The sequence below is a fragment of the Diachasmimorpha longicaudata genome, chromosome 11, assembly GCF_034640455.1.
Source record: "Diachasmimorpha longicaudata isolate KC_UGA_2023 chromosome 11, iyDiaLong2, whole genome shotgun sequence".
NCBI classification, from domain to species: domain Eukaryota; kingdom Metazoa; phylum Arthropoda; class Insecta; order Hymenoptera; family Braconidae; genus Diachasmimorpha; species Diachasmimorpha longicaudata.
Genome location: NC_087235.1, coordinates 7,277,838 through 7,304,230, shown reverse-complemented (window position 1 = coordinate 7,304,230; position 26,393 = coordinate 7,277,838). Strand labels below are relative to the sequence as shown.

Below are 26,393 nucleotides of genomic sequence, written 5' to 3'. Positions count from 1 at the left end.
TTTACCAAATTGGTATGGTGTCATATGAAACATCCGAGAGGGCAGCAAGAGCTCCTTCTGATATATTTTTTGCTCAGTGATAGAAATGACCTACCCGCCAAACGCCAAAATGGCTCCACTAATATCGAGGCATCTTGTATTCTTATGACAGCGTTGATTGTTTAGGATTGGTTCTGACTTAATTTAATCATTTCATCAGGCAAATACCTTTGAATAAATGGTAAAATATCGATTTCTGGGGCTTTAACCTGGGGTTCAATGTCAAATTAGAGTATGCAGAGTGACAAGCTATTAAAGAGATTACATAACCTACTATTCGGTTTGTATCCATTATTCAAGTACATACATCAAATTAAAAAATGAGTGGAGAAACACAAATATCAAACATTGTTAATGAGATTCTGGTGAGAATTCTAAGTACTGTGATGTTGCTAAATTGGCAGCGACAGTAATTATTTTCGCTACATTTATTCTGTGATTGTTTAGAAAGTAGAAGCCATCGAAGAAGCTTTTAGTTGCGTCTTGGTACACAATTTGGATAACGATCTCGCGAAAACAAAGTCATGGCAAACAGAATTAAGTGTAGCCATTGGCAAACTCGCTGCCGACCAGCAGGAAGCGGCTGTAAAGCAGTTCCTCCTCTTAGCTGCAGGAATGACGAATCATCGTCGTCTACAGATGCTGCTCGGGCTTCTGGAAGGCCTGGTGAGCGGTAACGTCTTACCTGCAAGGTAAAGTTGTCAAAGTCCTAGCATCAATAGTTTTTCCATATCTATTGGAATGGGATTTTTATTTACACCTTTAGCGCATTTCCATTTATTTTCTATGAACTGCCACCCGATTTTAGCCAAAACTGACATCACTTCTCCCGTCCTATTCCAGAATGATATGTGAAGCAATCTTAAGCTGTGACAAACTTGTCTATGACCTACAAGATTTCTGGGTTGAATGTTTCGGTTTAATACGCCGAATAACCGGTGGCGTAGACTACAAAGGTGTTCGCGAGATAATGAGAGGTTGTATAGAAAAAGCTCAAACGATCCCGATCCGATTAAACGCTTCAGTGCAGCCCCAACTTAAAGCCCTAGAATACGTGTTCGAGAATATTTTCGACAGGAGTAATTGTCTTCTTCCCAGCTACTTCATCATCACAGAAATTCAGAAAGTGTATCCGGATAACAAGAACTGGCCGCATTGGAAGTTAGCCTCACTTCTCTCAAGTTTTGTCGAAAGTTTTCGTCCAGTTGCTCAGATGGTTTCTAAAATAGGCCACTCGAAAATGCTCCCTGTTGTGGAGCATACTGGATATGCTGATCACCAAATAAATCCCTGGCTACTGGATCCATCCAGCCTCAAATTTTCTCTAAAAGGAAGTTTACCGTACGACGCGGACCTCCTTAAACCTCAAACCGAACTTCTCCGTTACGTCTTAGAACAACCGTATTCCAGAGACATGGTTTGCTCAATGTTGGGCCTCCAGAAGCAGCACAAGCAACGTTGTGTAGCTCTTGAAGAACAAATGGTGGAGCTGGTGATCCTGGCAATGGAGAGATCTGAGAACGACACGGTTCAGACTGAAGGTGTCGACGGAACCGTGGCGAATCACTGGGTATGGCTGCACCTTTCCTCGCAGTTGATCTACTTCATCCTCTTCCAATTCGCCTCCTTTCCCAACATCGTCATGGCCATTCATGAAAAGCTAGCAGCGAGAGACTTAAAGAAGGGAAGGGATCACTTGATGTGGGTTTTACTGCAATTCATTTCTGGGAGTATTCAGCGAAATCCTCTGGCTAATTTCCTGCCAGTCTTGAAGCTTTATGACCTTCTCTACCCTGAAAAGGAACCTCTACCAGTTCCAGATTACAATCAAGCCCTCTGCACCCATCAGATGGCGATCACCTGTATTTGGATCCACTTATTAAAGAAGGCTCAACTGGAGCATGCAAATATTCATCGGCCTATTCCAACAGCTTTAAAGGCTCATCACGAATTTCTTCAACATCTAGTGATGCCAACTACTTCCTTATGCATGGGATCCGACTACAGAATAGCCCTTCTATGCAATGCATATTCTACATATCAAGAATATTTCAGTAGGCCCATGGCAACTCTAGTCGACACTGTTCTAGGGACACAGAAGAATCAACAACAGCAGCCACTTCAGTCAAACCTCCAAAACAATGCCGCCCTAGTGACAGGGCCAATCACACCCTTGTCAATGTCCATCCTAGATTCCCTAACTGTTCACTCGAAGATGAGTTTAATTCACAGCATTGTTACTCATGTTATCAAACTAGCTCAGTCGAAAAGCAACATGCCTCTGGCTCCTGCCTTAGTGGAAACCTACTCTCGCCTCCTGGTGTACACTGAGATCGAGAGTCTCGGAATAAAAGGGTTCATAAGCCAATTGCTCCCTCAAGTCTTCAAATCTCACGCCTGGGGAACTCTTTATACTCTCTTGGAAATGTTCAGTTACAGAATGCACCACATTCAGCCACATTATCGTCTCCAGATCCTCTCTCACCTTCACAGCCTGGCAGCTGTTCCTCAGACCAATCAGACTCAATTGCATCTTTGTGTGGAGAGTACAGCACTCCGGATGATCACTGGATTGGGATCTGCAGAAGTTCAACCCCAACTTTCCAGATTTCTCTCCGAACCTAAGACATTAGTATCATCGGAGTCGGAGGAGTTAAACAGAGCTTTAGTCCTGACTCTAGCGAGATCCATGCACGTGACTGGAACAGGCTCTGATCCTGTAGGTGGTGCCTGGTGCAAAGAGCTACTCATCACAATCATGCAGAATACCCCACACTCCTGGGCCATCCACACTCTCGAGTGCTTTCCTCCAGTTCTCAGTGAATTTTTCAAGCAAAATAGTATCTCAAGAGAAAACAAACAGCAGATAAAGAAGGCTGTAGAGGAAGAGTACCGAAACTGGGCGTCAATGAGCAACGAGAATGACATAATAGCTCATTTCTCAGTGCCAGGTACCCCTCCCCTATTCCTCTGTCTTCTGTGGAAGATGATTCTGGAGACAGATCGTATCAGTCCAATTGCGTACAAAATTCTGGAGAGAATAGGAGCCAGAGCTCTCTCCGCTCATCTGAGAAAATTTTGCGATTATCTTGTCTTCGAATTCGCCAATAGTGTAGGGGGACAGCACGTCAACAAGTGTGTAGACACGATAAATCACATGATATGGAAGTACAATATTGTTACAATTGACAGGTTGGTACTCTGTCTGGCACTGAGAACACAGGAGGGTAATGAGGCACAGGTGTGCTTCTTCATTATTCAATTGCTGCTCTTGAAAGCCGCTGAATTCCGTAATAGAGTGCAAGAATTCGTTAAAGAGAATTCCCCGGAACACTGGAAGCAGTCCAACTGGCACGAGAAACACTTGGCATTTCATCGAAAATTTCCGGAGACTTTTGCCCCTGAGGGGATTATGGATCAGACGAGTGGGGGACCTAGCCAGTATCAGAATCTCCCTGTCTACTTTGGCAACGTCTGCCTGAGGTTTCTCCCAGTCTTCGATATCGTTGTTCACAGGTACCTGGAGATCCCCCCGGTTATCAAAAGCCTGGAGATCTTATTGGAGCATTTGGGGTGCTTGTACAAGTTTCACGACAGACCAGTCACCTATTTGTATAATACTCTTCACTATTATGAAAAGAAACTGAGAGATAAACCGCAACTGAAGAGAAGACTGGTGGCAGCTGTGTTGGGTTCGTTGAGAGAGATCAGGGCACCTGGGTGGGCTCTCTCAGAGCCTTTCCTCCATTATATGTCCAGAGTACCTGACGAGGCTGTTTCCTGGGTGCCAGAACTTGACTACTATATCAGACTAGTGAGAAGAATCGTAGAGACAATGTCAGGAACTCCACACTTCCCTTCAGTCGACTGGCGATTCAATGAATTTCCAAATCCAGCGGCTCACGCTTTGTACGTCACTTGCGTCGAGCTGATGGCAGTCCCCGTCGCCCCAAATTCCGTAGCCAATGCTCTGCTGGATGTCGTTGCCAAAGGATATACTGTCATTCCTTCTAAAGACATTCATTTGTGGATCAACTGTGTGGGCTTGTTGATGGCGGCTCTCCCGGAATGCTACTGGACTGCTTTCTATGACCGATTGGTTGTCACCATCAACAGTCCTGGTTTGGCCAAGTGGCAGTATAATAATTTGACTCCTTTCCAGATGTTCAATTTTGATGTCACTCATAATTGTTTACTGGAAAATAAGTACTCGTACATGCTGTCATTGACACACTCCATCTGGCACCATGCAGGTGTGGGGCACATCACGACGATGCCACAGTTCGTTAAGGAGAAGCTGCAGCCTGCTGTCACTAGTGAGGAGCAATTGATCTTTGCTTGTCACCTCATTGGACCCACTCTGGCTCGATTCAATGTCGAAAGGCCCAAAGGTGTTGTGGAGTTAACAGTTAGTCTTTATGAGATGTTGGAACAGATTGATAGGACTCAGGCTACTTTAAAGTATATGGACCCTGTGTGTGACCTGCTGTATCACATCAAGTACATGTTTGTCGGGGATATGATGAAGACTGATGTCGAGTGCATTATCAGGAGGTTGAGACCTGCACTGCAGATGAGATTGAGGTTCATTGCTCATCTCAATATTGAGGAGATTCAGATGAACTGAGTGAAGGACTGTTTCAAGGTTTGAAGTGCATAGTTTATATTTCATTCTGAGTTCACCGTGAATGTGGTTTTGGACTTACCTTATTGTTATAGTCTAGTTTCTATTGATCAGACTATGATCAGACTTTTTTTGTATAAAATCGAAATAGGCTCCTAAGTTTTAACGTATACATATGTTTCACCGTTTTCACATGGACATAGGGAGAACATCTTTAACAATTTTTTAAAAAACAATTGCATATTTTGAAGTTTGGAGACAAATATATTGCAGTATTGATTTTTTGAATTGCTTAGGGATCTTAATCGAGGACGTTAGGAGTCATATTTAAAAAAAAAAGACATACCCAGTGTCAGTTATACTGAGATGCAAGATTTATATCACAATTTTTGAAAGTGAATACATTTGAATGAACGTGCAATATTTCAATTCTACTTGCATCACGTTGCAATTATCCATGTATTTTGGGAATCACTTATCTGTTTCCCCTTTTTCTTCTGCTGATTTATTATTTTCTTGTAATTGGTCATTCTCTCTTGAGGGCGTCGGATCATGCTGGTCCGATGATTCAGGTAATGCTGCGTTCATGTCAATTCCATCTATGTGAATGCGTGGTATATTGGTCCCCCTAGAATAACAACTTTAGTGAGACACTCGGCAATTGCTTTTCTGAATAAAAAATCCAATGCTGTTTGTGAATTTACAATTTGGTCACATCCGAGTTCTCACTAATATCTCTCTCCGAGAGAACTTCTTTTGGCGATAGTGGATCAACCGGTAATGATAATGGTTCTGCGTCGGTCGCCTCGTCAGCCTCAGACGTCAAAGTACGAATTCTCTCGATGGCGCGTTTACGCTTTTCCTGGAGAATATTTCCAATCCCTGAAAAACAATCAAGCTAGGACAACCATATCTCATAACTAGAGTTACGGTCAAGTAAGAAACCTTTTGAAATTTTCGGTGGGTCTGACGCTACAGGTTTTGGTGAGCCTGTTGGTGGCAGTATTTTCTTCCACTTTGCGAAGGGAGTATCCTGACCCTGTCCCCTTTTCTCAGCAATTTTAAACATTTTTCGTCGCTCCTCAGTCCTTTCATACCGCAACTGAATCTTGAGATCATTATTGGCTTCTCTGAGAGAGCCTGTTAGGGAGACCATGTAGTAAATTATCAATGCCATCAGGACAATGAGAGGTATAACGATACCGGGGGATGCGATGTAGTCCAAAGCCCTGAAAGTGTTTAGATACATTTCATCGAATGGTCTTCATTGATGAAGTTGACTATTTTTTTTGTTTCACCACTTACTTGTGAGCTTTTCGGGGTAGAGTATCTTTTAGACTTTGTGTCGCAATATAGTAAATTCGGTGGTATCCAGCAAAAGGTCCACAGTGCCAAGAAGGCTTAACCCAAACAATAGCATAACCCACAGGGAGAACACAGAGAAATAACATCGTCAAAAGCAGTGCGAGATAAAAGTTATTCGACCTGAACAATAAGAATGGTTCGATTAATTTCTTCAAATTTTTATTTATTTACGAAAATTATTTACCTCGAGGCTTTGAACACCACTTCATGTGGCACATTGCAGGTCATTACCGCCCACGACCTCAAGTACATGAGAATCCCCAACTTAACAAGATTGAGAGCACTCAATCCGGGACTAAAGAACATCCCCATCCACACCATCCCCTGGTTATTTACCAAATGGAGAATATTCTCCGCAATCTTGAAGTCCCCGTACTGGGGAAACTTTTTTTCTAAGTCCCAGCACCACCAGCTGTGGGTATACCTCACAAACACGGCTCGGAGAAAATCAACTCCCAATGTCGCAATGATCGTGAGGACTAGGTCCATCATTGTGAGTTTCGCCAGCTCTTGTCCGAACATTGTTTCCCAGCATAACTTGTTTAACTTGCGTTTTGTCGTTGTATTGAGCTTAGAAATCGCGACAAGACTCACTTGAGTGTTTCTACTGTCTTCCTGTCCAGACTCTGGAGTTTCACACACGTTACAAACTTTGATAACGCACCTCCTCAAGTTTTGATCTTGATCTGGAGACTTGGGCGTTGATATTTCCTCTGTGACAGTTTCTTGTTTAGTTGTGAAATAATTTGAGTCCTCTGTCGATGTTGAGACTTCATCATGATTTATGTTGACATCGTAGTCGTCATAATTATCGCGAGGATTTTGAGGATCTTGTGCCGCAGGATAAGATTCCTCTCGATCGTTCAGTGATGGATCTAATGTTCGATTCTCGGACATCGCAGACATGGTTGAATTTTCTTCTAACGTTATCAAAGCGTCGTAATCTCTGGATCCATCGACATTGATGAGAGTTTCTCCGAAAAGATCGTTGGAGCGTAGCTCCAGGGCGTTCGGTTGAAATATTGAATTTTCTGTTGAATTTGTGGCCAACATCACACTCATTGCTGCTAAACTAGTGGTCAGGACCCTTGACTTCATTGATGAGAGGGTGGATATAGGCATAGTACTTGATCTCCAAGTCTCACAAGGGATTGTAACCTCACGACAGCGAGGAAAGTCCAACGACATCGCAGGAACTTCGGCCTTTGGTTTAAGTGCCTGCAGCTCCTCTTCCATGTGGCTGATCTTGTCGAAGAGGGCGATGATTAAGGAGTACAAGTTGAGGAGATTCAGCAGCATAATCCTCCCTAACTGCACCCTCAACTGCTTCCTAGGGTGGTAGTTCTCAGCAAATCCTAGGACCTCAAAGAATATAGGGAAGATGAAAGAGATCAGAGACATCACTACTGTTATCTCGTTCTGTCTCCACCAACTGCTAGTCGCCTCGGGTTCCATACTTCTTGCCACTAATTGCACTACTGCGTAGGCAGATAATGCAAGGAGAAATAGTACGGCGAGGTTCACGAGAATTCGAACTGTTGTAATTTTCCAGCTGATGAATAGAAATAATTAGTCGAAGGAGTGAAATTAGTTGAGATAGAGAATTAAGTGAGATAGGGAAATACAGACTGTCCGAGTTGTTTTTCCTTCTCCGCTTCTTCCAGAAGGGCTTCCTTAAAGCCCACAATTGTGCTTGCAACTCTGTTGTGGGCAGTCTCCGTATTTCCAATCATGAAATCCCACCCTGTAAAGAGCTTCCAGGAGAACGCACACTCGTCTTCTTTTTCCGATAGTTTGCTCATCCGCGAATTTTCCGCCATTCTACAAATCCAACCGAAATTAATCAATTGAACGCAACGCAATATTTTACTTTTATTCCAATTATGGGGAATGATTTATTACTTCCGCAATATGGCGACGAAGCTGTAGGTATAAATGACAAGATTAGCGATAAAATATGCCAGGGGCATTCTGTATCCCACATCCTCCGAATTTCGATTGGTGTACCATCCGTAGAAGAAAGGAGAATATTTTATGATTCCTTCGAACTCCCAGAGTGTCAATAAGTGCGTGGCTTTAGCTTCCACTTCCGGCGGCATTACCTTGCGATTCCCCGCCAAATTTCTATCTGCCGTCAGAACTTCCGGGACTGCGACGAAGACGGTCAGTATCAAGGATATAACAAGATTTATCCAGAAGAGCCAGCGGAGAAAAATGAAGTAAGAGGCAACGGCGGAACCGAAGTGAGACTCGATTTCTTTTATTCGGAGTTCCCAAGGCACTACCCATGTCTGGAGATTGACTATTTCCCTCCGAAAGTACTGCCATTTCTACATCCAAGAAAATGATATGTTGGGTTGAGATAGAAAAATGATACCCACAAAAATGAAAGATTAAGAAATTTTCCTAATACGTCACATCAGTTTTCAAGAACTTACTTTGTTCATAAAAATCGAGACCTGCGCTAGAATATCTCTGGTATTCCTACTCTGAGCGAGTCGTACCTGAAGAGCACCCTCGTGCCGCCTGATGTACGACTTTGCCTGTCTGGCTAATTTTACCTTCTTCCTGAGGGTCCACGGCTGATGTTTGACAGCCCCCAAAACTTCCTTATGCACCTTCAACTTTTCGAATATCTGCTGCTGCTTGACCTTCTCCTCCGTATCCTCCTCCATCCCGTCGAACGAGATCGCTGTGCTTAAACAAATTACAATTGCAATTCTCCAGCAATTGAGATCAGAGGCGATAGAGAAGTGGTCAGCCTGCGATTAATAAGTGCTCCGCGAAATTTTGAACATTACATTTCAATAAACTATTGTAAGGCGTGCAAGTGCTATTTTACCGAAAGATTATTATTTACCGCGGCCACTTCACTATTGAAATCAATCCACCTACTCTCCCGAGCTCGTAGTAAAAACTGAAGATCGTCTCCTGGAGCTCCCAGGGATATCCGCGGCGTCTTCATTCAAGAACCCCGAAGACCCCCTTTTTTTCCTCCGACTGGACCTCCTGGAGGTCTTTCTCTGCAGCATCGCAGACACCGACACCGAGTAATCATCGTCCTCTTCCTCCTCAGTAGTATCAATCCCGCCATGTGCCAACAGCGTCGGAGACAGTGGCATCTCCTCGAACAACTCGGATGAGCCCCTCCACGTATCCTCTGTCTTGGGGAGGTCCTCGTCCAGTGCAAACGTGACAGAGGGGCGCTCAGTTCCCTGGTAGGTTTCCAGAAACACAAAAAATGCAGCGAAAAGAACAACCGACACTGAGGACACTGAGCTCCAACCGGAAAGTGAGAATAATCCCACCACACCTAGACGCGGATTTAGTTTGAATCCCTCAAGTACACGTGTTGCAGCCACACCTGGCTACACCCTCAGCTAATCACTGCCGAAGCTCCCACATCCCCTCTCCGAATATTCCCTTCAAGTATGCGTGACACACGCTATTATTAGGATATCCACGAAAATCACCTCATCGACATGATTCTTCTATTTCGATAGGGATTAATCTTCGTAGGATGGGGTCAATTAATCGGTGTCATTCGTATCCTCTTTTCACGCACATGGAAATTTTGGAAATAATTTTGTTAAGATGGAAGGAAATTTCTCTGTATCAATCTTTAGAATTGTATTTTCTGGTCCTGATCATAAATGATGTACGAAACACGTGGGAGTTCAAATGAACTTTTGTATTTCTCCTTTTATTCATTAGACGGAAAATTTACGAGGTTGAGTTTGCAACGGCGAGGATATCGCGTGTAAACGGCCCCATAAGGAAAACAAAGTAAATCGGCTAATATCCGGAGCATTAATTACCCAGACAAGCTGATGAGTGATCAGTGATTTCATTTACTATACTGAGAGAAAGATTTCTTGTGCCAAGAGTATTTACCAACTACAAGGACATTTATTTGGCACTAGCACGTTTTATAGAAATATTGCTGTAGATTTACTGGTGGCAAGTAGATATATATCTCAACAAATTTTTGTCTCTAAGTATATGAGTTTTGATGCCGAATGAGATTACCTTTTCCGACGATAAAGACGTGAATGACGACCGCCTCCGGTTGATTGACCCAACACGTAATATGCCCACCCCTAATTCATCCTTCGGCAGACTATTGGGTTTCTCCCCATGTTTTTCCTCTTCACTATCCATTTGGGCCATCAACCCTTATCGAAATTGGAAATAGAGGAAGAGGAGAAAATTGACGTGATAATGGGATTCGAACACCCCGTTGGTCGCTACTCTAATGACTTTACGTATCTCCCTTATGCCTCAGCGCGAAACAATACGCCGGCGTCGTTAAAATCCTTGCTAGCCGCACCTTGTAACTGGTGACCATCCACACCCTTGATTATTAGCTCTTCACCATTGCCGTCCTTTCATATTCAGTGTTTTCCATACCCTCGAGGGTTATCGATTCACATGGCGAAAATTGAAGTGGCCTCATTTGCACCCTCGCATGACTGCACCCCCAAATTTTTTTTGTGTGTAGCGTCAGGCATTAACGTAGACTGAATTCCCAGAATTTTGGTGGGAGCGAATGGCCTTAGTGTTCCCCATAATTTTTGAATTTTATATCGGACTAAAACAATTTATGTATCGCGTTTCCTGGGCGCAAGAGTAGTAAAATGTTTTCTCCCTTCATTAATTATTATCTCAATGTCACGTAATCACGTGAGAGACTATAATTTTAGAAAATATTTTTTTTCTTCTACTTTCACAAATGGTATTTTCCATTAATGGCGTAAGCCGTCATCTGATAGCAAAAAACTTGAGGAACAGGGAGAGGATAAATGAGCACATGATGATTATTTCCCAAAATATCATTCAAATATTCTTGAAAAAGACGGAAATACTTTACACAAATAATGAATTATCCTATAGCAATTAGTCTTTATGTATTCCAAACAACCTGGAACTGGAAACCGACTCATACATAAAATATTCCCCGTTCTATTTGGTCGTGTGGCGTGCCCAGGTTTTCCGTTGTACCTGGCTCATGAGGTCATTCCGTGCTGGGAGCCGAGCACTGGTTGTCCTGGAGGGTGGAGGTCCCGGTGATCTTAGGATTGTCGCGAGACTGCTTTTAGGGATGTTTTTGTCAATGGACTGGGATTCCCTGCTCGGGGTCTCCCTAGCAGGACTCCCTTGTGGTCTCGGGCTGTCCTGTTTCGGCTGTTCAGCTTTTCGTCTTTGAGGGGGTGGATCCAGGATGACTGTCGTCTGGGGAGGACAGCTGGCTCTCTGCTGTCGCGAGTCCTGAGTATCTCTGGCAAAGTGCAGGGAATTTCTTTGACGGGGGAGCGTGCAGGGGAGGGGTTTTATGAGGGCATGGAGATCTGATAATGGATCCTCTGATTGGGAAGTATATCCCGGAATTTTATGAGACATCACTGGAGACGAGGCGAAACTATTTCCTTGTGAAAGCCTCATGGATGTGTGGGAATTCTGAAACATATGTTTGTCGCGTATTCATCGGGCAAATTCCAATTACAGAAGTAAACACTGGGAAAATATTTTTTGGACAGTGGCACTGACAATTCAACTTGACATTCAATATTCATATTAAATGGCATAAATTCCAAATAAATTACCGATGGTTTATTAGCCGGCGACAGTAGAAAACTCGGTGCTTGCATGGGATAGGGTGAGGGTGTAGCGTACGGTGACCGCTGTGTCTGATAAGGACTTATGTTGTGCAATCTCTCGAGTAGCTGCGTCTGAAAGTGCAATTGATCATTGGATGCACCGTACCCCCCTAGATCGAGTCCCCCAGTACCATAGAGGGGATCTGGTGTGTATGAATACGTGAAAGACGGTGGTTCTAGCTCCCAGGGTGAGCTCTGGCCAGGTGTTCTCGAGTGAGACTGTAAGAAACATTCGATTATCAGATAAAATCTGATCCGCCATCGTTTAACCCGTGGAGAAAGAAAATTAACGAGAAATTCAATAAAATTCTTAAGATAGAATTCCTCTTTCGATTTTGTCCAGCATTTTTTGTACTTTTCTTTCCCCGCCAGGAGTCATCAGATAAAAAAGCAGTTAAGGGGTGAGTATTCAATAATTCGTTACCTTGAGATGGTTAAAAAATCCAGGTTGAAGGGTCTCTCCATGATACCAGCAAAACAAATGGCAAAATGAAACATCTAATAAAGTATCCACGTGCGTGAATACATAAACGTTGCTTTTTAGGCACAGCCACACGAATAGTTTATTATTGGATTAGAGGCGTACGAAGGCAGCGTGGTGGCACAGAGTCGACCATAAAATTTCACAAACGTTGACTTGCCTATGTCTCTCTCTTTCTCTCTCTTTCTATCTTTCTCGATGCAAAGCAAAATTATGTCAGCAAAGACGACAGAGACTAATGTATATATGCGCAGTTTTAAACAGCCGAGTGGTATAAATAAAAAATATTTGGAGCAGGCAATTGAGTATTTTCCCCTCACCCCCATTTTCCAGCCCCCTTCACTATTAACGTCATTACCCCCTCCCCCCACGTGGTCGAAGAATTCACATAAATTTCTTCAGTTCATTTGTCTTATTTTATTAATAAAAAAAGTGTTCGTAAAAAAAATTAAAAAGCTAAAACAATAGGCAGCTACAATTCGAGTTATTTAAAATTAATTAAGTGTAAACAATAAAATAAAAATTGTGTAAAATGCATTGTCAGAAAAATTGTTGAGCTGGATGAGGTTTATTTTTTTTATTTCTCATGTCTGAGTATCACGGCGTCATTCGATAGAGCGTTACCTGGCCGAGAGTGGACAGGTCGGGAACATTTGGTGATTGTTGATTCATGAGATTATTTGTTCCTTGAGCACCTGGTGACTGTACAGCACCATGGATACCAGATGCACGATCTTGCTCACGCAAATGACTCACTAGGGCACCAATGTGTTCTAACAGCTCCTTATTCTGGACCAGTAATTGATGTGTTCTCGTCTAAAATTATAGCGAAACAAATTGACTTTCCTTATGGAAGTTTTGAAAAAATATCGTGAAGCAATTGTGTGGCAGAAATTTATCTGAATTTTAAACATAAATTAATATGATTAGTCATCTGTTCCTCTGAAATTCAGATAATCTTTCATGTTATTCAGACAATTTTCAGTTCCTGAAAGTTGTCTAGAAACGTAGGTGAAAGGCATATATTGGTCTTTGTCGTGAGAGGAATTAGCTACATGTGACTCACTTGAGCTTCGACTCTTGCTGCAGTTTCCGCAGCGAGTTGATCCTGGAGTAGCCTGGCATGCGCCACAGCTGCACGAGTCTGCTGGCCCTGCTGCTCCAAACGCTCCCTGAGTAATTGAATCTCATGTTTTAGAGAAGTCAACTCATTTCCACCAAGCAGGAGCACGTCTCCACATTCTGATGGAACTGTTCCCTGGAATGCAATTTTTTTACCCACCGAGTTTAGCAGAGTACATGATTGATACTTCGCGAAAATTCACTGCCGGGTAAATGCGATGAAGTGATAGCTTTAATAATTCAATGGGGAGATGCTTGTATCTGGGGTTCAGTTCTTAATGAGCTGAGATTAAATTCCAGTGAATTCTTGGAAGACTAAAAAAGATATCAAACTTCTAAGATATATTTGTTCATTCTTTTGGCATTTTTTATATGAAATTCAAGTGATTGGGTTTCTACATACCGATGGCGATTGCCTGATAGGCGATGCCGAGGAATGCGTTCTGATAATACAAGGTGCAACCGCAGGTGGTTGATCCACTCCTGTATCCTCCCCATCCCCCATGAGTGACATATCTTTGTGTACATTCGGTGATGGTGAGCGTGGCTGTATGATCGGCTGTCGATCATTCGTCATCTCGTCTTCGTAATCCTCATTACGAGGCAGATGATCGTCGCTCCGCTCCCTCTCTTTATCAATTTCCTGGTCGCGCTCCTCGGACGCTGCATTGATACTCAATTTATGGCACACCTCAAAAGCCTGTCCGACCGTTCTAACTACCCTCATGGCTTGGCTCTGCGATAAAAATCACCGGTTGAACATAAAATCGTTAAATTCAATATTTACGATACGATATCCACCAATTTATCGTCAATAACTGTAATAATTTTAGACCGCAGATTTCCCTTCCTCATAAAATATGTCTATACGTGTGCGGAGAGAAACGTTGGAGAAAAATCATCTAGAAAATCTTGGTATATTTCATTATTCGAAAGCTAATTGTGCAGTGAAATGTATCTTCCGTTGAATAGCAATAAATTGCAGTAAGATTTTCCACACAGCTGGAGTATTTTTTTTACAATGATAGAAAAGATATGGAGACTGACGAAAGTATAATTTTACTGTGCCGCGTTTAGCAAAAAAATATTCTCCCCCATTGCAAAGAAATTACAGAGAAATTACTTTGAAATGTAGAAATACAATTCAAAGTATACCTTTCGCGGAGGACATTCTACGATTCAAACGGTAAAAAACATATCTGTAGATTACAGTCCTCTCAGCAGTTGTTTTTTTTATTTCATAGAAAGTGCGAAGTTAATTCTCTTGTGAGAGATATTGGCTTGGATTTATGGGAAAAATGATTATCAAGTTTAAAGTTAATAAATTTAATAAATTAAAAAAATTTTTTTCAGGTAAGTGTTACCTGAAGTTCTTCGAAGTCCTCATCCTCCTCCTCAAACGGCTGCTCATCCAACGCAACACGAGTAGGTTGATGAGAGGCCGGAGGAGGATTAGGAACTGGTGGCTTTGCCCTAAATGACGGCTTTTTCATCCTCAAGTAGCCAAAAAATTCCGGCTCCTTGAAGGACAATTTCTTTCGAGGTCTACTACCTCCCGGAGTGCCTGGCTCAGGCGTACCAGGACTCTGACCACCTCCACTCATCGGCACTTCCGAGGCAATCGTCAACTTCCCGGGATTTCTCAACATCTTTTGTATTTAAAAAAAAATTATGAGTTGTTGGGGCACCTGAGAGTCAACGCGTTTGACCCTGGTCTTCAGGGACTCGCGGCGCCTGTGACGCACAGAGCCGTCCTCATTACCCACATATGTGCTCCAGAGTGCTCAGAAAGTGATTAGGAGAACACGCTGAAATTCAAGTGTCACTCAACTTGTTCCATTCCACTATTTACACGATTTTTTCATTGAGAGTGAGAGGGAGGAAATGATCGTTCACTTTCCCTTGTTCAGATGTGGCGTCTCCAGGGTAATTAATTTTAATAAAGTTCTTGTGATTAAAGAAATATAATTTTTCTTGAGAAGACAGGTGAGAAAATCACTTGAGAAAACAGTCCTCCATGAAAACCTCAAGAGATGAAGAGATTTCAATGAATACGCCTACAGTTTCCGCTTCAAACAATATCCACTAACAATTTATTTGTTCTGAAGTTGAAAAATGAAATGAATCCGTCATTTCACGACTAATTTAGCGTACTCCAGTGTTCGGAACCGCTTATCAAAATACGCTAGACTCAGATGTCACTCTACTAGCTCTTTCATTCCGCGATTCGCACAATTTATTAATTTTTCAACGGTGGTGAAGGAGGAGATGATGGATCACTTTGTCTCATTTAACTGGGGTGCTTCGAGGATGACTAGTGAATTTATCGATTATGATTCTCAATCGAAGAATCAATGATCGCTGTTGAACCGGACATGCCCGAGAACTGAGGGAGCCGATGGAGTGTATTGCCTACGGTAGCCCGCACTCGCAGACACAGAGGACTATGGATGCTATTTTAATAACTCCGACGTGTACTTAAAACACACACAGACACATTAGAGGCAAGTTCGAAGCGTTATTCAAAAAGAAAAACCGTACATTTACGAGCGAGTGAGTGTGGAACTGAAAAGCCAGTCAACACGATTAAATAATTCTCGATTTTTCCCTCCTCTGTCTAGTTGGCAGAGGTATACCACTAATACAATCACATATCATAATGGAAAACAACAAAAATGAATTTTATAACAAAACGTCATTTTGAGAGTCAAGTGAATATTACGCACTTTTGTTTTGCGGGGGAAATATTGTTAAATTCGTTGTATTAATAAACATCAGTGTTTTGGGTGAATTTTTATTGTGCGTTTTTTTTGGCACCATCTCTGGTGCATTGAAATGCGAACATTGGAAGCGAAATTTTTCCATTATCTGCTTCACGCTTCGCGGGAAACACGTCATTTCGGTTGTAAAGTTGTGAAACGGGATAAGTCAATTATATTCGGGCTTTTGTTTTTCACGAGTTCCTGAGAATTAAAGTGAAAAATATGGCTAGAAATATTCTTCTATAAAATACTCTGTTAACGGCATGATATCGCGAGTTCAAGACGATTTTTAAACAATCGTCTTAAGAACTAATCAATATATCAAGGCTTTTCATCCTCCGATTTTGTTTTCTAAGAGAGGTTGTCTCGAAAAATTCCCCTATTCCTATTCCTAGAGTCAACTCTATAAAAAACTTGAATTCAACATTTTCAGCGAACATCTGGGTAACTAAAGTGGATATAGAAACTGAGAATTCTGGAATTCATCTGAATTTTCAATCGGAATATTTAGCATTAAATTTGAAATTACCTGGCAATTTCCAAAAAGTATATCTCTTCAATTTTCATACGCGCAGTATTGGGGATCATTCCTTCCAAGATGAGGCATTATTTCTTTGAGCATATGCTAATGAATACGATTCACGTCGCCTACTATAAGGTTTCAAATCGACGGACCATGATACATTCAAATAACTCGTAAATTTCAATCAAATATTCAACGCACACGAAGAAATATATGATCGATGGAGACCCTTGCTGGACGGAATGACACGTCGCATGTTTAAAATTACCATTCCCAACACAAGTATTCACCTGTGAACCGTGACTTCTGCGATTTCCTGAGCCTTTAGCCCCTCCTCCTCTCGTTAGCATTATTGACTTATTTCTCCTTCATTTCCTTTTTCATTAAAACCCGTGTGATTATCTCCTTTTACGAAAAACCGTTTCATTTTTAGAGCGAAGCCTTCGAAGAACCTAGCGGACTAACTCCAGATCATTTCCGCGAATGGCTCACCTTTTTACTAGATTTGAAAACATTGCACTTGAAGGAATTACTGTTTCCATCCCGCGCTATGTAGCTAAATATCTTGAGATCGTGACTGTCATGAGAAACGTAGAATATTCGATAGATTGGATAGTGCATCTGGAATGCCTTGTTCTCGTCCATCCATTGTTGTTTTTTCTGTGAGAAAAATTGTTCACTGAAATTAGCTTTCATTCACTCTCTCGATTAATTAAGGCGTATGGATTAGACTTTTACCTTTTTCTTTCGGAGAGTCACTTTCAGACCATCCACTGATACCTCCAGAGTTACTTTTTTCTTCTTGATACCTTTCGCTTTAAATTCGTACTGCAAGAAAGTTTAAAGGGGCACTTAACAAATTATGGTCATTGTTATTAATTGGATTTGAGAGCTAGTAAGAGAGCGGTAGAAGAATATTTACTCTAATCCGTCGCATCGCCGCCACGATCTCCACTCGGCTAGTGGGTCGCGGTACATCCATGGACCCGATGAACTAAAAACCAGAGGAAAATGAAAAAAATAACATGGTTAGTCAACAGAATCGTCCCTGGCGTGATTGCACGTATCTCGTCCCATGCTGTGAATTTAAATGACGAATCAACGGATGGATAATCCCGCGAGATTTAGGTGTCTCGCGTGAGAGGGATGATACCAGTTTCCGAAATAAACCACGTGCTAGCCAATGACGTCATGTCGACGAGCACGGGAGAGTGGCGAAAAAGTCAGTGGGCAATAATTTGAGTTACAGAAATATCATCGTTGTCGTAGTCGATGGCCTCATTGTGTTCAGTTCACGTTTAGTTTTTCGTCGTAGGTCGGTTGACGTCTGACGGCGCCAACAACTGTCTCATTGTCCCTCTGAATTTCTCGTTTGATGTATGCTATTTGAATTATCTTACCTTAGCATGGAATACGATGCCACGATGAAAGGCCTCCTCGCTGTGCAGCGGGATCCTCGTATCGTACTCATCATTGTGAACGAGATTGTACTGCTTCTTCGAGGGCATTCTCGGCCCGTTTTACGTGGATTATGCTTTCCTATCTTCGCTGGAATGTTAACAATTCTATTATAGAAATCCCTCGGGTAACAATACCAAAGCCCATTATGAATATTGAAGATGAGGAGGAGATGCTAGGAAAATAAGGGACATTATTCTGGATGAGAAAATTGCTATTTCATGGACAGTTTTGTCATTAACAGAAAAACGACATTGAACTTATTTCCTCTGTCAACTCCAATCGAACTGGAGTTGAGGCATTCAGTGGAGCAATAAACCGGATCGACCCGAGGTTGATTTTTCATTATATTGATATGTATTTTTGTTCGCGAAAACATGATGTTAGAAATAGAAAAATTAGTGTTCTACATTCCATTTCTTGATTTCCAACAAAGATCTCTGGACAACAATTTTACCCTCAGATTACCTATATTATGCAGCAATTTTCCGTGTGATTTTCCCCCTCGTATAGTAATTTCAAAATGACGGCGAGTAATATCGTAGAAAATAAACTCGACAATTTCATTCCCCACATTCGTATGAAAAGCGTCTCGACTGCGGACGCCTACGAGACGTTGAGCTTGAATTCCATCAGGAGGATGCACCTTTGTGTATGCGCACCTGGGATCAAGCACTCTTCACATCACCAAGGTCAATGTGCGCTTTAGATTTTCGCGGCTTGTCCAATAAACATCAAAACAACGGAACAACAATTCATCGTTATAAATCATGAGTGTCTTAATGGCAACTGTTTCACCCCCTGGTCGGTCCCAAACGCACTCTGTTATAAATAAATGGGATTACGATGAATTTACGTTGTGAACGGTGCTGAAGCCAGACGGTGGATCACAGCGGATGGAGAGACAGAGATAAAACGATAGTGGGCAAGACTTTGAAAAAAGGAATAAAAGAGTAAAAAAAAAATAAAAGGGGCGGGGGGCATTGAAAGTAGGGGAGAAGAGAGTCTTCAACGCACACATTCACGTTTGTACCCGTAGTTTAGCTGAAGACCCCCGTGTATCACCGCAACCAAGTGGCCGAGGTAATGGGCAGGAACAAACTCCAGTGAACAAACCCGCCTGAGTTGTTCTCGGAACTAGCAGCGGCAACTTCTTACTGATTCCTCTGGCTCGTCAATCCTTTTTTGCCCCTTTAAATTATTCTTTATATCTTTATAACTCGAATGCTTCTCCGCCACCTGAAGAAATCATACGACGAAACTTCCTACAAACAGCGAGACTGATATGAATGAGTGTTTCAGCATCGAAGAGTGTAAAAAATTCCAGTTCTCTTTCTCTGGACCAGGTGCTTTGTTTCACTCAGTCACTAATATTTTCCGCATTTCTCACACGGTTTCCCTTCTATCGGTTACCGCGTACCACGCAGCAACTTCTCTCCTGCACTGGATGCATGGAGCCAAGGTTGAATGGCCCGTGATCCAAGGGGGGAACGAACTCGCTCCGTTTTTTTCTTTTTAATTCTTCGTAAATACATGCGTTATCAATTTTTAAATGCCGCGCATTCCTTGAGCAGTCCCGCGTTTTATTTCAAAATTCACGGTTTTATTAAGTGGCGAATTGGTGATGAGGCAATCGGGAATGAATCGCGGCAACACGAGACTCCACTGGACGTTGACATCAGGTGTCAGTGGCTTTTGCCTGCGAAGTTTGAATTTCAATACTTCCGTTTTTAAATTTTCGTTTATCACTTGGTGGATGCGTTTCGGTCGTATATAAAAAAACACTTGCACACAGAACTCGTCGTCACAGTGGAGTGACGCCAACGTGCGCGATGAAACCCGGGAGAGCGTGTCTGGTATAAAAAGAATGGAGGGGAATTGGAAAAAATGATATTGTGCCACTCTCCAGGCTGTTTCTTAGCCAGGCGACATAGAAGGCATCCAGCCCCGTCACAAGGCGAAACCGGCGGCACACTGAGAATTCAGTAAAACCGGCTCTACGATATATATTGTTACATTTGGGATATCATGGGGATAGAGTGGATGGCGCGAGAGGCGCTCGATTGTAGCACCGCGTAATATTTAAACGATTTTTTTCGGAGTCTTTCTTCCGGTTTAACTCATTCCAACCACTTCATTCCCTCGTTTTTTAATCTCTCAAGAAGGTTGAGTCATTTTTTGCAAATTCTTGTTTCATTTTAATCCAAGATTATAAGTATTTTTCAAATTCAAATGATATTATCCTATGACTATTTTATCCTAACTAAATAGATCACGGCCGATCCTTAATTTTATGGCATATTTGGTGACACAAATTTGACGTAACGTCATACTGCATTTAAACAGCAATAACAATGTCAGAGCGTTCAGAATTTCATGACAGTTACTGAATTTTATGACATTTTTTGTGCCACAAATCATACGCGACTCGTATATTCCATATAAACAGCAGTAAAAATGTCACATTTTTCTAAATTCCGTCGCGACTTTGTATTTTTATGACAGATTTTATGGAATCGTCATCTTTTATGTAAATAGCAGTGACTATGCCAAAATAATCAAATAATTATTCAAAATATGACATCGTATGACTATCGTAGGACGATCATTTTCACATCTTCGCAGAAGATATCAATATTAATACAACGTTGATGTATTAGACTTAGTAGGATACTGCTCATCGAGCTGTCGAAATTCGAAGGCACACTGATTACGTTCAGCTTTCAAATCAATCTCATTATATAGTAAACTCAGTAGATAAACCGTGTTCTTGACTTTGCCAAAGGCTTCCACTTTAGTAAAATGAGTCTTGGCCTTGAGGAGAGCTTTTATGGCGTCTTGAATGACGACTCGGCGTCTCTCTGTAGCTCGGGGGGCCGTCGCCACGAGGCACTTTGCGTGGACAACTAGGGCACGCGCCTGGTCGTACCAGCCACCGTGCGCCAGGATTTGTACTATTGCCTCGTCTAAGAGGGTTGATGCTTGATTCGGCATTCCCATTATCAGCTGTTTACACCCGGAAATTTTAAGTTGGTTAATATTTATGGGATATCATAAAAAGAATTTATGAATAAAAAATAGGATTGTCATGTTTGCAATCGTAAACATTCTACTATGTACCTGTACATTCGCCAGATGCATTTTAACGAGGGCTTCATAATACGATAGGTGATACTTCGTCGCCATTTCCAAAGCTGCGTTCAATGAAACTAGAGAATTGGTCCCGGTGATGCCATTCCCTGGGAGGATGGATGAATTCATGATCTGACTAGAAAGAATCATCGCCCTGACTCTATTCTGTGGATTAAGGTCTTCGTCTTTTTCGATGTTACTTATGTGCTCCAAACCTGTTGGGTAATCTCCTTTCGCCAGTGCAACTTCAGCCAGTCGGAATTTACTTTCAATAGGGTCTAAACTTGATATTTGATTTGCTATCGCTTCTGCATCGCTCCATTTCTCGTGCCTCATTAATTTTGTTAATCGGTATAATTGTTGACTCAGCATCCATATCTAAAATCAAAATTACCGCGTAGAAACAGCATGATATTATGAAAGACAGTTCGATATCCTCAACGAAAATTAATGTTACCTTGTTAGATGGTTCATTAGGGAACCTCTCTTTCGCATGATCCAACAAAACATCCACGAGGTTGTACTCCCCGAACTCGACTAAAGCATTGACAATGTTTACTACAGCTTGACACGTCGAGGACCCATTGAACATCGTCTGCTTCTTATTCCCCGAATTATGCAGCAGTAGCAATTGTGAGGACACTATAGACATTTCAGCTTTGCCATAGTACGCCCAGAGTGCTGCTTTCTCCGCGTAAGACATTGACATGAGATCCTTCATGGAATGCTGACAATTTAAAACATCGGATTTAATCAGTGTCAGGAACACGTGTGATGGACTTTTCCCTTCCAGTGCTGAATTGTGAGCCGAGGCTATCAATCCCAGACTAGTTGTGTGGGTTATACCCAGCATACTTGCTTTCCCAACCGAACGTTCAATCAGCTGACTCCTGACAAAATATATGACAGCAAGATTTTAAAATAGTTCTATAAAATCATCAGTTAATGCTTCACTCACTTATTCTCCTTCGACAAATGATACATCCAAGCATGTGCCAGCTGCAAGCAAACATTGTCTCCAGCTTCCTGAGCCATCATAACCGCCTCCTTCAATGCGGCTTTAGCTACTTCTTTATGATCGAACTGTGCATGGAGAGCCGCCAAGTTCAATGCAGCATATCGGAAGGTCCTGGACCTGTCCTCAGTTAGTGATCTATTCTCTAAAGGTGCCAATCTATCGAAACAATGGTAAAGGCTGTCCTGGGCTCCACAGTATTCATTGACTCGTAGGCAATTAAGGTAACTCAGGTAATGGGCTTCAGCATAGTAAGGATTACAAGACAGTAACTCTCGAACTAGTGTCTGCAGTTTTGCCGGAGGCATCGCCTTGTGCTCGTCTGTCTGGAGCGCTTGAGCTTGCTGGGCGACCAGAAGTTCAGCCCTTCTGCAGTCCCAGATATTTTTATTCTTCGATTGCCTGGGAATATTTTTCAAATTATGAGACTGTTTGGCAAATGCGAACCCCCGAGGAGAATTTCCTTACTCTTTCATGTTCCCCAGGTCTATCTTTGGTGTCGGAAGGTTTCGTGCATTTACCAGGGCTAATGCAGCCTCATCGAAGTCCTTGACAAAGGCATCGTATAGCTGTGCAACCTCCGAGAACGAGAGCTCCTCAAAAAATATTATGGTTCTTCTAACGTACAAACCTAATACTGAACTCCTGCACAGAGCATTAGTAGTAAGGGGGAGATCTTGGGGGGATTTTATCAGTCGTGCTAGGACGTCGAAGAGCTCCAGGAGACCCTCAACCCCAACCGTTTTTTCGCATAAGTGCACGCACTCTACCTCCATTTTTCTTGCTAAACGTTGGAGGACGTATTCGGTGCTGTATAGGGCAAATATGAGAGCCTTCAAGTCCATGTCAGGGGACTGCAAGTGTTTTTGAAATTCAAGAAGTATTAAAGTATTTTGATAACTAATAGTAAGCCAAAGTTTTTCCATCTCATGCCTCTAAATACTATAATATATTTGATATACTACATTTACCTGGATCAACTTCAATGCAAGAATACAAAAATCTCGACGTTCCTGAGGAGCTAAAGTCAAAGAAAATACGAATTAACTGGTGAACCAAACCGATTGTTTTGCGTTCATTGTTTAGAGAATATTCTCTCACTTTTTGGCATGGCCAAGCAGTATTCCTTTATCAACAAAGTAACGCCAATTTTATAAGGTGTCAGAGTCTCCTTATTTGACTTATGACTACTGGATGTCTCCTCCATATTCAACAAATCCCTATTATTCATCTTGAAAATTTTAACGCACTCTCTAATATCAACTAATCCACTAAAAAGACATTGAAATCCGTTGGAACATTTCGGCGTGTAAAATCTCTACAGCTGACTCTTGTAAACAATTCTGAAATATCTGAACCCAGATGGTCAGATAATTCCATTTTTTAGTAAGATGCAAGGCATTTTTCCATATTCCTACGACGGGAGCTCTTGAAAATCCGCCATTATTTTTACTCTTTAGAGGTTAGGACTTCCATTACCCTCGTACTTTGCAGTGTTGTGATAATGTGCTGGAGTCACTGAGATTTGCAGTAAAAAATGAGTATTTTAACGAGGAAATTGGCCTTGTTGAATCCTTCAACACTTAGGATAAGTGCAATCGGTTCAAATGCAGCTCTTGTCGACAAATGCACCGAAGTGTCTAACAGGAATCCGAGAAATTTGGAGCTATTGAGGATCGCTAGAAAACCTGCTGGGTATCATCTGGAGAGAGTCTCGCGGAAATTTTGGCATCAGTAATGTTCCTCAATTTTTAGTTAATTTCTCCTTTTGCTAAGTTCTCCTAATGATTGTTCTTCTGCATGAATGAATAAGGGCTGGCGCAAAATTCTTTTTCCCTTTCGTTTAACAACTCTAATAATTTTATTTAAATATCATTGGTTTGTTGAAAATTTTAGACTAGTCATCACACGAAGTGTTAAACACGTCGAAGTTCATATAGAGCATATAGAGAATGGTCGGGTTATCACAGCAACCACTAAGGAATGGTCTTTGAAGAAACGTCTGTACTCGTAAGTGAAAATGAAAAAAGAATATTTAATTTTAAAAAATGCTAACAAAAGGTATTCATTCATTTGTATTTCTCGATTCAGATACCACGACAGCTCTGCCTTCATGAATATAGGTAGAGTCCTCGCGGAGAGATGTATAGAGAGTGGGATCTTCGCTATTCACGTCAGTCCGCATATGCCGAGGGGAGGAAAAGTCGACTTACTGTTATCAAAGCTTGAAGAGGGTGGAGTTGCCCTCGTCGAGCCTCCATTATACAAAAATCCCTATCCATGGGATCTCCAAAGATTAGAGAAACCGTGGGATGTCACAGAATCGTAAATGTAAATAATAGAAGTCATTGAATTAATCGTTAATGTATTTATTCATTTACTCCATTTGTTTTTCTCCTTAATTACAAAATTAAAATTAGATTAAAATGGTTTTTGGAAGTTGTAGGTATAGCATAGGTACTCATTAATAGCACAATTCAAGGGTATCACATGGAATCCATTTGGAGCTCTCCAGAGCATCCCACATGTTATAGTCTTGCTCAATTATGTCTCTGTTAAGCTTATCAATATCCACTGGTAGTGAGTGTTCTAAAATAAGTATAAAACATTTATGATCGAAAGTCGATAATCAACCGGATTAGTGTATTTCACTAGAAGGGAATGTTTATTCTTATTTTTCATACCAATGAGTTCTAAATCATCCTCCTCAGGTTTTGGCTCAGAAACATAATTGCTGTAGTTATCAGAAGTGGGTTCGCTCTCGTAGTAACCCTGCTGCCACGCACTGTAGCTATTCCAGTAGGAAGAAGTATCGTAATAATTATAGGAATCACTGCTGACATTTGTTGAAGAGTACTCCGAAGACATTTGAGGAGGAGTTGAACTGGAAAGACATAAAACAATATAAATGAAGCACTAACCAATCATGGACATCCCTTCCCGGCGCACTAGAAGTCCAAAATGAGGTATCCTTGATTACTCACCCTGCTAATTTATTCCAAGGCCTAGGTACGGCATTACAAATTTTCAGAGCTTTGGTCCCCAGCCCCCTGTACCCATTCATCGTCACTAAACTGCTTTTTTGTTCCTCCTCATTCGCAAATCTGACGAAGCCATATCCCTTACTGAATCCAGAGCTATCTAAAATGACTTTGGCTGTTCTAATTGAATTATATTTTGCTGCGAAAGCTCTGTAGAGTGAGTAGTCATCAACGTCGGTAGATAAATCTCCGACCCATATGCTGAATTCCCTGTCCGCTGCTGGCTTTCCTGTGGTACTGGCATGATTCAGTCGGAATCTTACAGCCTGGGAATTAATTGATCAATTAATTGCATTTTTTTTCAAAGATCAAAAATCGTGAAAAAAATCTACGTACTGGATTGGATCCTGGAATGACTTTTCCATTCAATTTGTGCATTGCATCCAGGGCCATTTCATCTGTGGGGAAGTGTACGAAACAATAACCTGCCGGTTCGCCGGTGTAGCGGTTCCTCATAACTTTGACCGTCTGAGGTTGTTCCCCCATTTTGTGAAATGCATTCATGATAAAGCTTTCCGTCATATACGGTTCCAACTGGAAAATTTAGGAGGTTGTACAGTGATATACAAGCTAACTCGATTGCGGTTGCTACACATAACCCTCAGTTCTAATCATATTGTTTTTTTAACTCCTTACTCACCCCTCCCAACCAAAGTTGACACAACACTATTGGCCCGGACATTTTACCCGATGTTCACTTGTTTAACTAAATTTTTAATAATCTCTAAGACGTATTTTGTTTATTTGAAGTTCAGTTATGGAAGAGGAACTTCAACATTTGTTTACGTATATCTTTCCTGTTCTCGTGGCTCCCTGCCGAAATGAAACCTTACAAGAAGTCTCTGGTGGCGCCATTGAAAGGGGTCGATCAAATCGGTCACTACTTTAATTCACTCACGAACTTGCTAGAAATCCTAGAAACGGCTAGAAAAAGAAAAATTAGTCCTTTCATAATACTAACGATTCTATATGGTTTTTAGCGGTGTCTTCAATACAATGCGGTGCCTTCATAATTGTGTATGCGTTCATTATTAATTAAAAAATAACAATTATCATCATTAACTATTGTTAAAACACGACATCGAGGAAACCAGGATCGCCTCATGCATTCAACCGATATGGATTGACCCTGCATTCGGTTGACCTACGTTTTTTTATTCCTATGTCTATAAAA

General features: G+C 41.7%; 6 protein-coding genes across 12 annotated transcripts; 2 read left to right on the top strand and 4 right to left on the bottom strand.

Annotated features, from left to right (window-relative positions):
- The first annotated feature begins 86 nt into the window (after positions 1-86).
- Positions 87-5,084, top strand: LOC135167130 (mediator of RNA polymerase II transcription subunit 23). Its single transcript, XM_064129980.1, has 3 exons — positions 87-404; positions 487-731; positions 883-5,084. Exons 1-3 carry the CDS (start codon positions 360-362, stop codon positions 4,664-4,666), a joined length of 4,074 nt encoding a protein of 1,357 aa, XP_063986050.1. The 5' UTR covers positions 87-359; the 3' UTR covers positions 4,667-5,084.
- Positions 5,031-10,689, bottom strand: Tmc (Transmembrane channel-like). 3 transcript variants are annotated; one of them, XM_064129981.1, is made up of 10 exons: positions 10,058-10,689; positions 8,924-9,243; positions 8,467-8,725; positions 7,931-8,358; positions 7,658-7,849; positions 6,213-7,580; positions 5,969-6,148; positions 5,609-5,892; positions 5,368-5,545; positions 5,031-5,291 (listed from the first exon to the last, which is right to left on the bottom strand). In XM_064129981.1, the coding sequence occupies exons 1-10, from the start codon at positions 10,196-10,198 to the stop codon at positions 5,135-5,137; spliced, it is 3,507 nt and encodes a 1,168-aa protein (XP_063986051.1). In that variant the 5' UTR covers positions 10,199-10,689; the 3' UTR covers positions 5,031-5,134. The 3 variants fall into 3 exon arrangements, with proteins under 3 accessions (XP_063986051.1, XP_063986052.1, XP_063986054.1); XM_064129982.1 differs by having other exon boundaries at positions 8,924-9,451; positions 10,058-10,118; XM_064129984.1 differs by lacking the exon at positions 10,058-10,689 and having other exon boundaries at positions 8,467-8,720; positions 8,924-9,127.
- A 156-nt stretch (positions 10,690-10,845) lies between these two features.
- Positions 10,846-20,021, bottom strand: LOC135167137 (uncharacterized protein). 5 transcript variants are annotated; one of them, XM_064130001.1, is made up of 10 exons: positions 19,065-20,021; positions 17,974-18,121; positions 17,496-17,567; positions 17,312-17,401; positions 17,066-17,233; positions 13,692-14,024; positions 13,233-13,424; positions 12,791-12,982; positions 11,632-11,904; positions 10,846-11,485 (listed from the first exon to the last, which is right to left on the bottom strand). In XM_064130001.1, the coding sequence occupies exons 2-10, from the start codon at positions 18,079-18,081 to the stop codon at positions 10,991-10,993; spliced, it is 1,923 nt and encodes a 640-aa protein (XP_063986071.1). In that variant the 5' UTR covers positions 18,082-18,121; positions 19,065-20,021; the 3' UTR covers positions 10,846-10,990. The 5 variants fall into 5 exon arrangements, with proteins under 5 accessions (XP_063986071.1, XP_063986069.1, XP_063986072.1 ...); XM_064129999.1 differs by having other exon boundaries at positions 19,049-20,020; XM_064130002.1 differs by lacking the exon at positions 19,065-20,021 and adding an exon at positions 18,500-19,023.
- A 184-nt stretch (positions 20,022-20,205) lies between these two features.
- LOC135167134 (anaphase-promoting complex subunit 5) lies at positions 20,206-23,551 on the bottom strand. The gene is made up of 7 exons (XM_064129993.1): positions 23,280-23,551; positions 23,150-23,199; positions 22,647-23,032; positions 22,122-22,580; positions 21,621-22,053; positions 21,152-21,541; positions 20,206-21,037 (listed from the first exon to the last, which is right to left on the bottom strand). Exons 1-7 carry the CDS (start codon positions 23,407-23,409, stop codon positions 20,669-20,671), a joined length of 2,217 nt encoding a protein of 738 aa, XP_063986063.1. The 5' UTR covers positions 23,410-23,551; the 3' UTR covers positions 20,206-20,668.
- A 75-nt stretch (positions 23,552-23,626) lies between these two features.
- Positions 23,627-24,542, top strand: LOC135167149 (large ribosomal subunit protein uL18m). Its single transcript, XM_064130029.1, has 3 exons — positions 23,627-23,912; positions 24,075-24,188; positions 24,270-24,542. The coding sequence occupies exons 1-3, from the start codon at positions 23,716-23,718 to the stop codon at positions 24,505-24,507; spliced, it is 549 nt and encodes a 182-aa protein (XP_063986099.1). The 5' UTR covers positions 23,627-23,715; the 3' UTR covers positions 24,508-24,542.
- On the bottom strand, positions 24,532-26,366 carry LOC135167145 (tRNA selenocysteine 1-associated protein 1). The gene is made up of 6 exons (XM_064130025.1): positions 26,283-26,366; positions 25,860-26,133; positions 25,556-25,753; positions 25,163-25,485; positions 24,863-25,062; positions 24,532-24,767 (listed from the first exon to the last, which is right to left on the bottom strand). Exons 2-6 carry the CDS (start codon positions 25,899-25,901, stop codon positions 24,643-24,645), a joined length of 888 nt encoding a protein of 295 aa, XP_063986095.1. The 5' UTR covers positions 25,902-26,133; positions 26,283-26,366; the 3' UTR covers positions 24,532-24,642.
- Between the last annotated feature and the right edge of the window lie 27 nt (positions 26,367-26,393).

Excerpts from the sequence above, each read along its gene's own strand:
- Tmc (XM_064129981.1), bottom strand. The coding sequence starts at position 10,198 with ATGGCCCAAATGGATAGTGAAGAGGAAAAACATGGGGAGAAACCCAAT. Across the intron at positions 7,581-7,657 it reads AAGGAAAAACAACTCGGACA|CTGGAAAATTACAACAGTTC; the intron begins GTCTGTATTTCC and ends TCTATTCATCAG. Across the intron at positions 5,893-5,968 it reads CTACCCCGAAAAGCTCACAA|GGCTTTGGACTACATCGCAT; the intron begins GTAAGTGGTGAA and ends AAACACTTTCAG.
- LOC135167134 (XM_064129993.1), bottom strand. The coding sequence starts at position 23,409 with ATGAATAATAGGGATTTGTTGAATATGGAGGAGACATCCAGTAGTCAT. Across the intron at positions 22,054-22,121 it reads CATTTGTCGAAGGAGAATAA|GAGTCAGCTGATTGAACGTT; the intron begins GTGAGTGAAGCA and ends ATATTTTGTCAG. Across the intron at positions 21,038-21,151 it reads TGCATCTGGCGAATGTACAG|CTGATAATGGGAATGCCGAA; the intron begins GTACATAGTAGA and ends GGGTGTAAACAG.
- LOC135167149 (XM_064130029.1), top strand. The coding sequence starts at position 23,716 with ATGAGTATTTTAACGAGGAAATTGGCCTTGTTGAATCCTTCAACACTT. Across the intron at positions 23,913-24,074 it reads TCGCGGAAATTTTGGCATCA|ACTAGTCATCACACGAAGTG; the intron begins GTAATGTTCCTC and ends TGAAAATTTTAG. Across the intron at positions 24,189-24,269 it reads TTGAAGAAACGTCTGTACTC|ATACCACGACAGCTCTGCCT; the intron begins GTAAGTGAAAAT and ends TTCTCGATTCAG.
- LOC135167145 (XM_064130025.1), bottom strand. The coding sequence starts at position 25,901 with ATGTCCGGGCCAATAGTGTTGTGTCAACTTTGGTTGGGAGGG. Across the intron at positions 25,063-25,162 it reads CCTTGGAATAAATTAGCAGG|TTCAACTCCTCCTCAAATGT; the intron begins GTGAGTAATCAA and ends ATGTCTTTCCAG. Across the intron at positions 24,768-24,862 it reads GGATGATTTAGAACTCATTG|AACACTCACTACCAGTGGAT; the intron begins GTATGAAAAATA and ends TACTTATTTTAG.
- LOC135167130 (XM_064129980.1), top strand. The coding sequence starts at position 360 with ATGAGTGGAGAAACACAAATATCAAACATTGTTAATGAGATTCTG. Across the intron at positions 405-486 it reads ACATTGTTAATGAGATTCTG|AAAGTAGAAGCCATCGAAGA; the intron begins GTGAGAATTCTA and ends GTGATTGTTTAG. Across the intron at positions 732-882 it reads GGTAACGTCTTACCTGCAAG|AATGATATGTGAAGCAATCT; the intron begins GTAAAGTTGTCA and ends GTCCTATTCCAG.
- LOC135167137 (XM_064130001.1), bottom strand. The coding sequence starts at position 18,081 with ATGCCCTCGAAGAAGCAGTACAATCTCGTTCACAATGATGAGTACGAT. Across the intron at positions 12,983-13,232 it reads CAGCAAGAGTCGAAGCTCAA|ACGAGAACACATCAATTACT; the intron begins GTGAGTCACATG and ends CTATAATTTTAG. Across the intron at positions 11,486-11,631 it reads CGCCGGCTAATAAACCATCG|AATTCCCACACATCCATGAG; the intron begins GTAATTTATTTG and ends CATATGTTTCAG.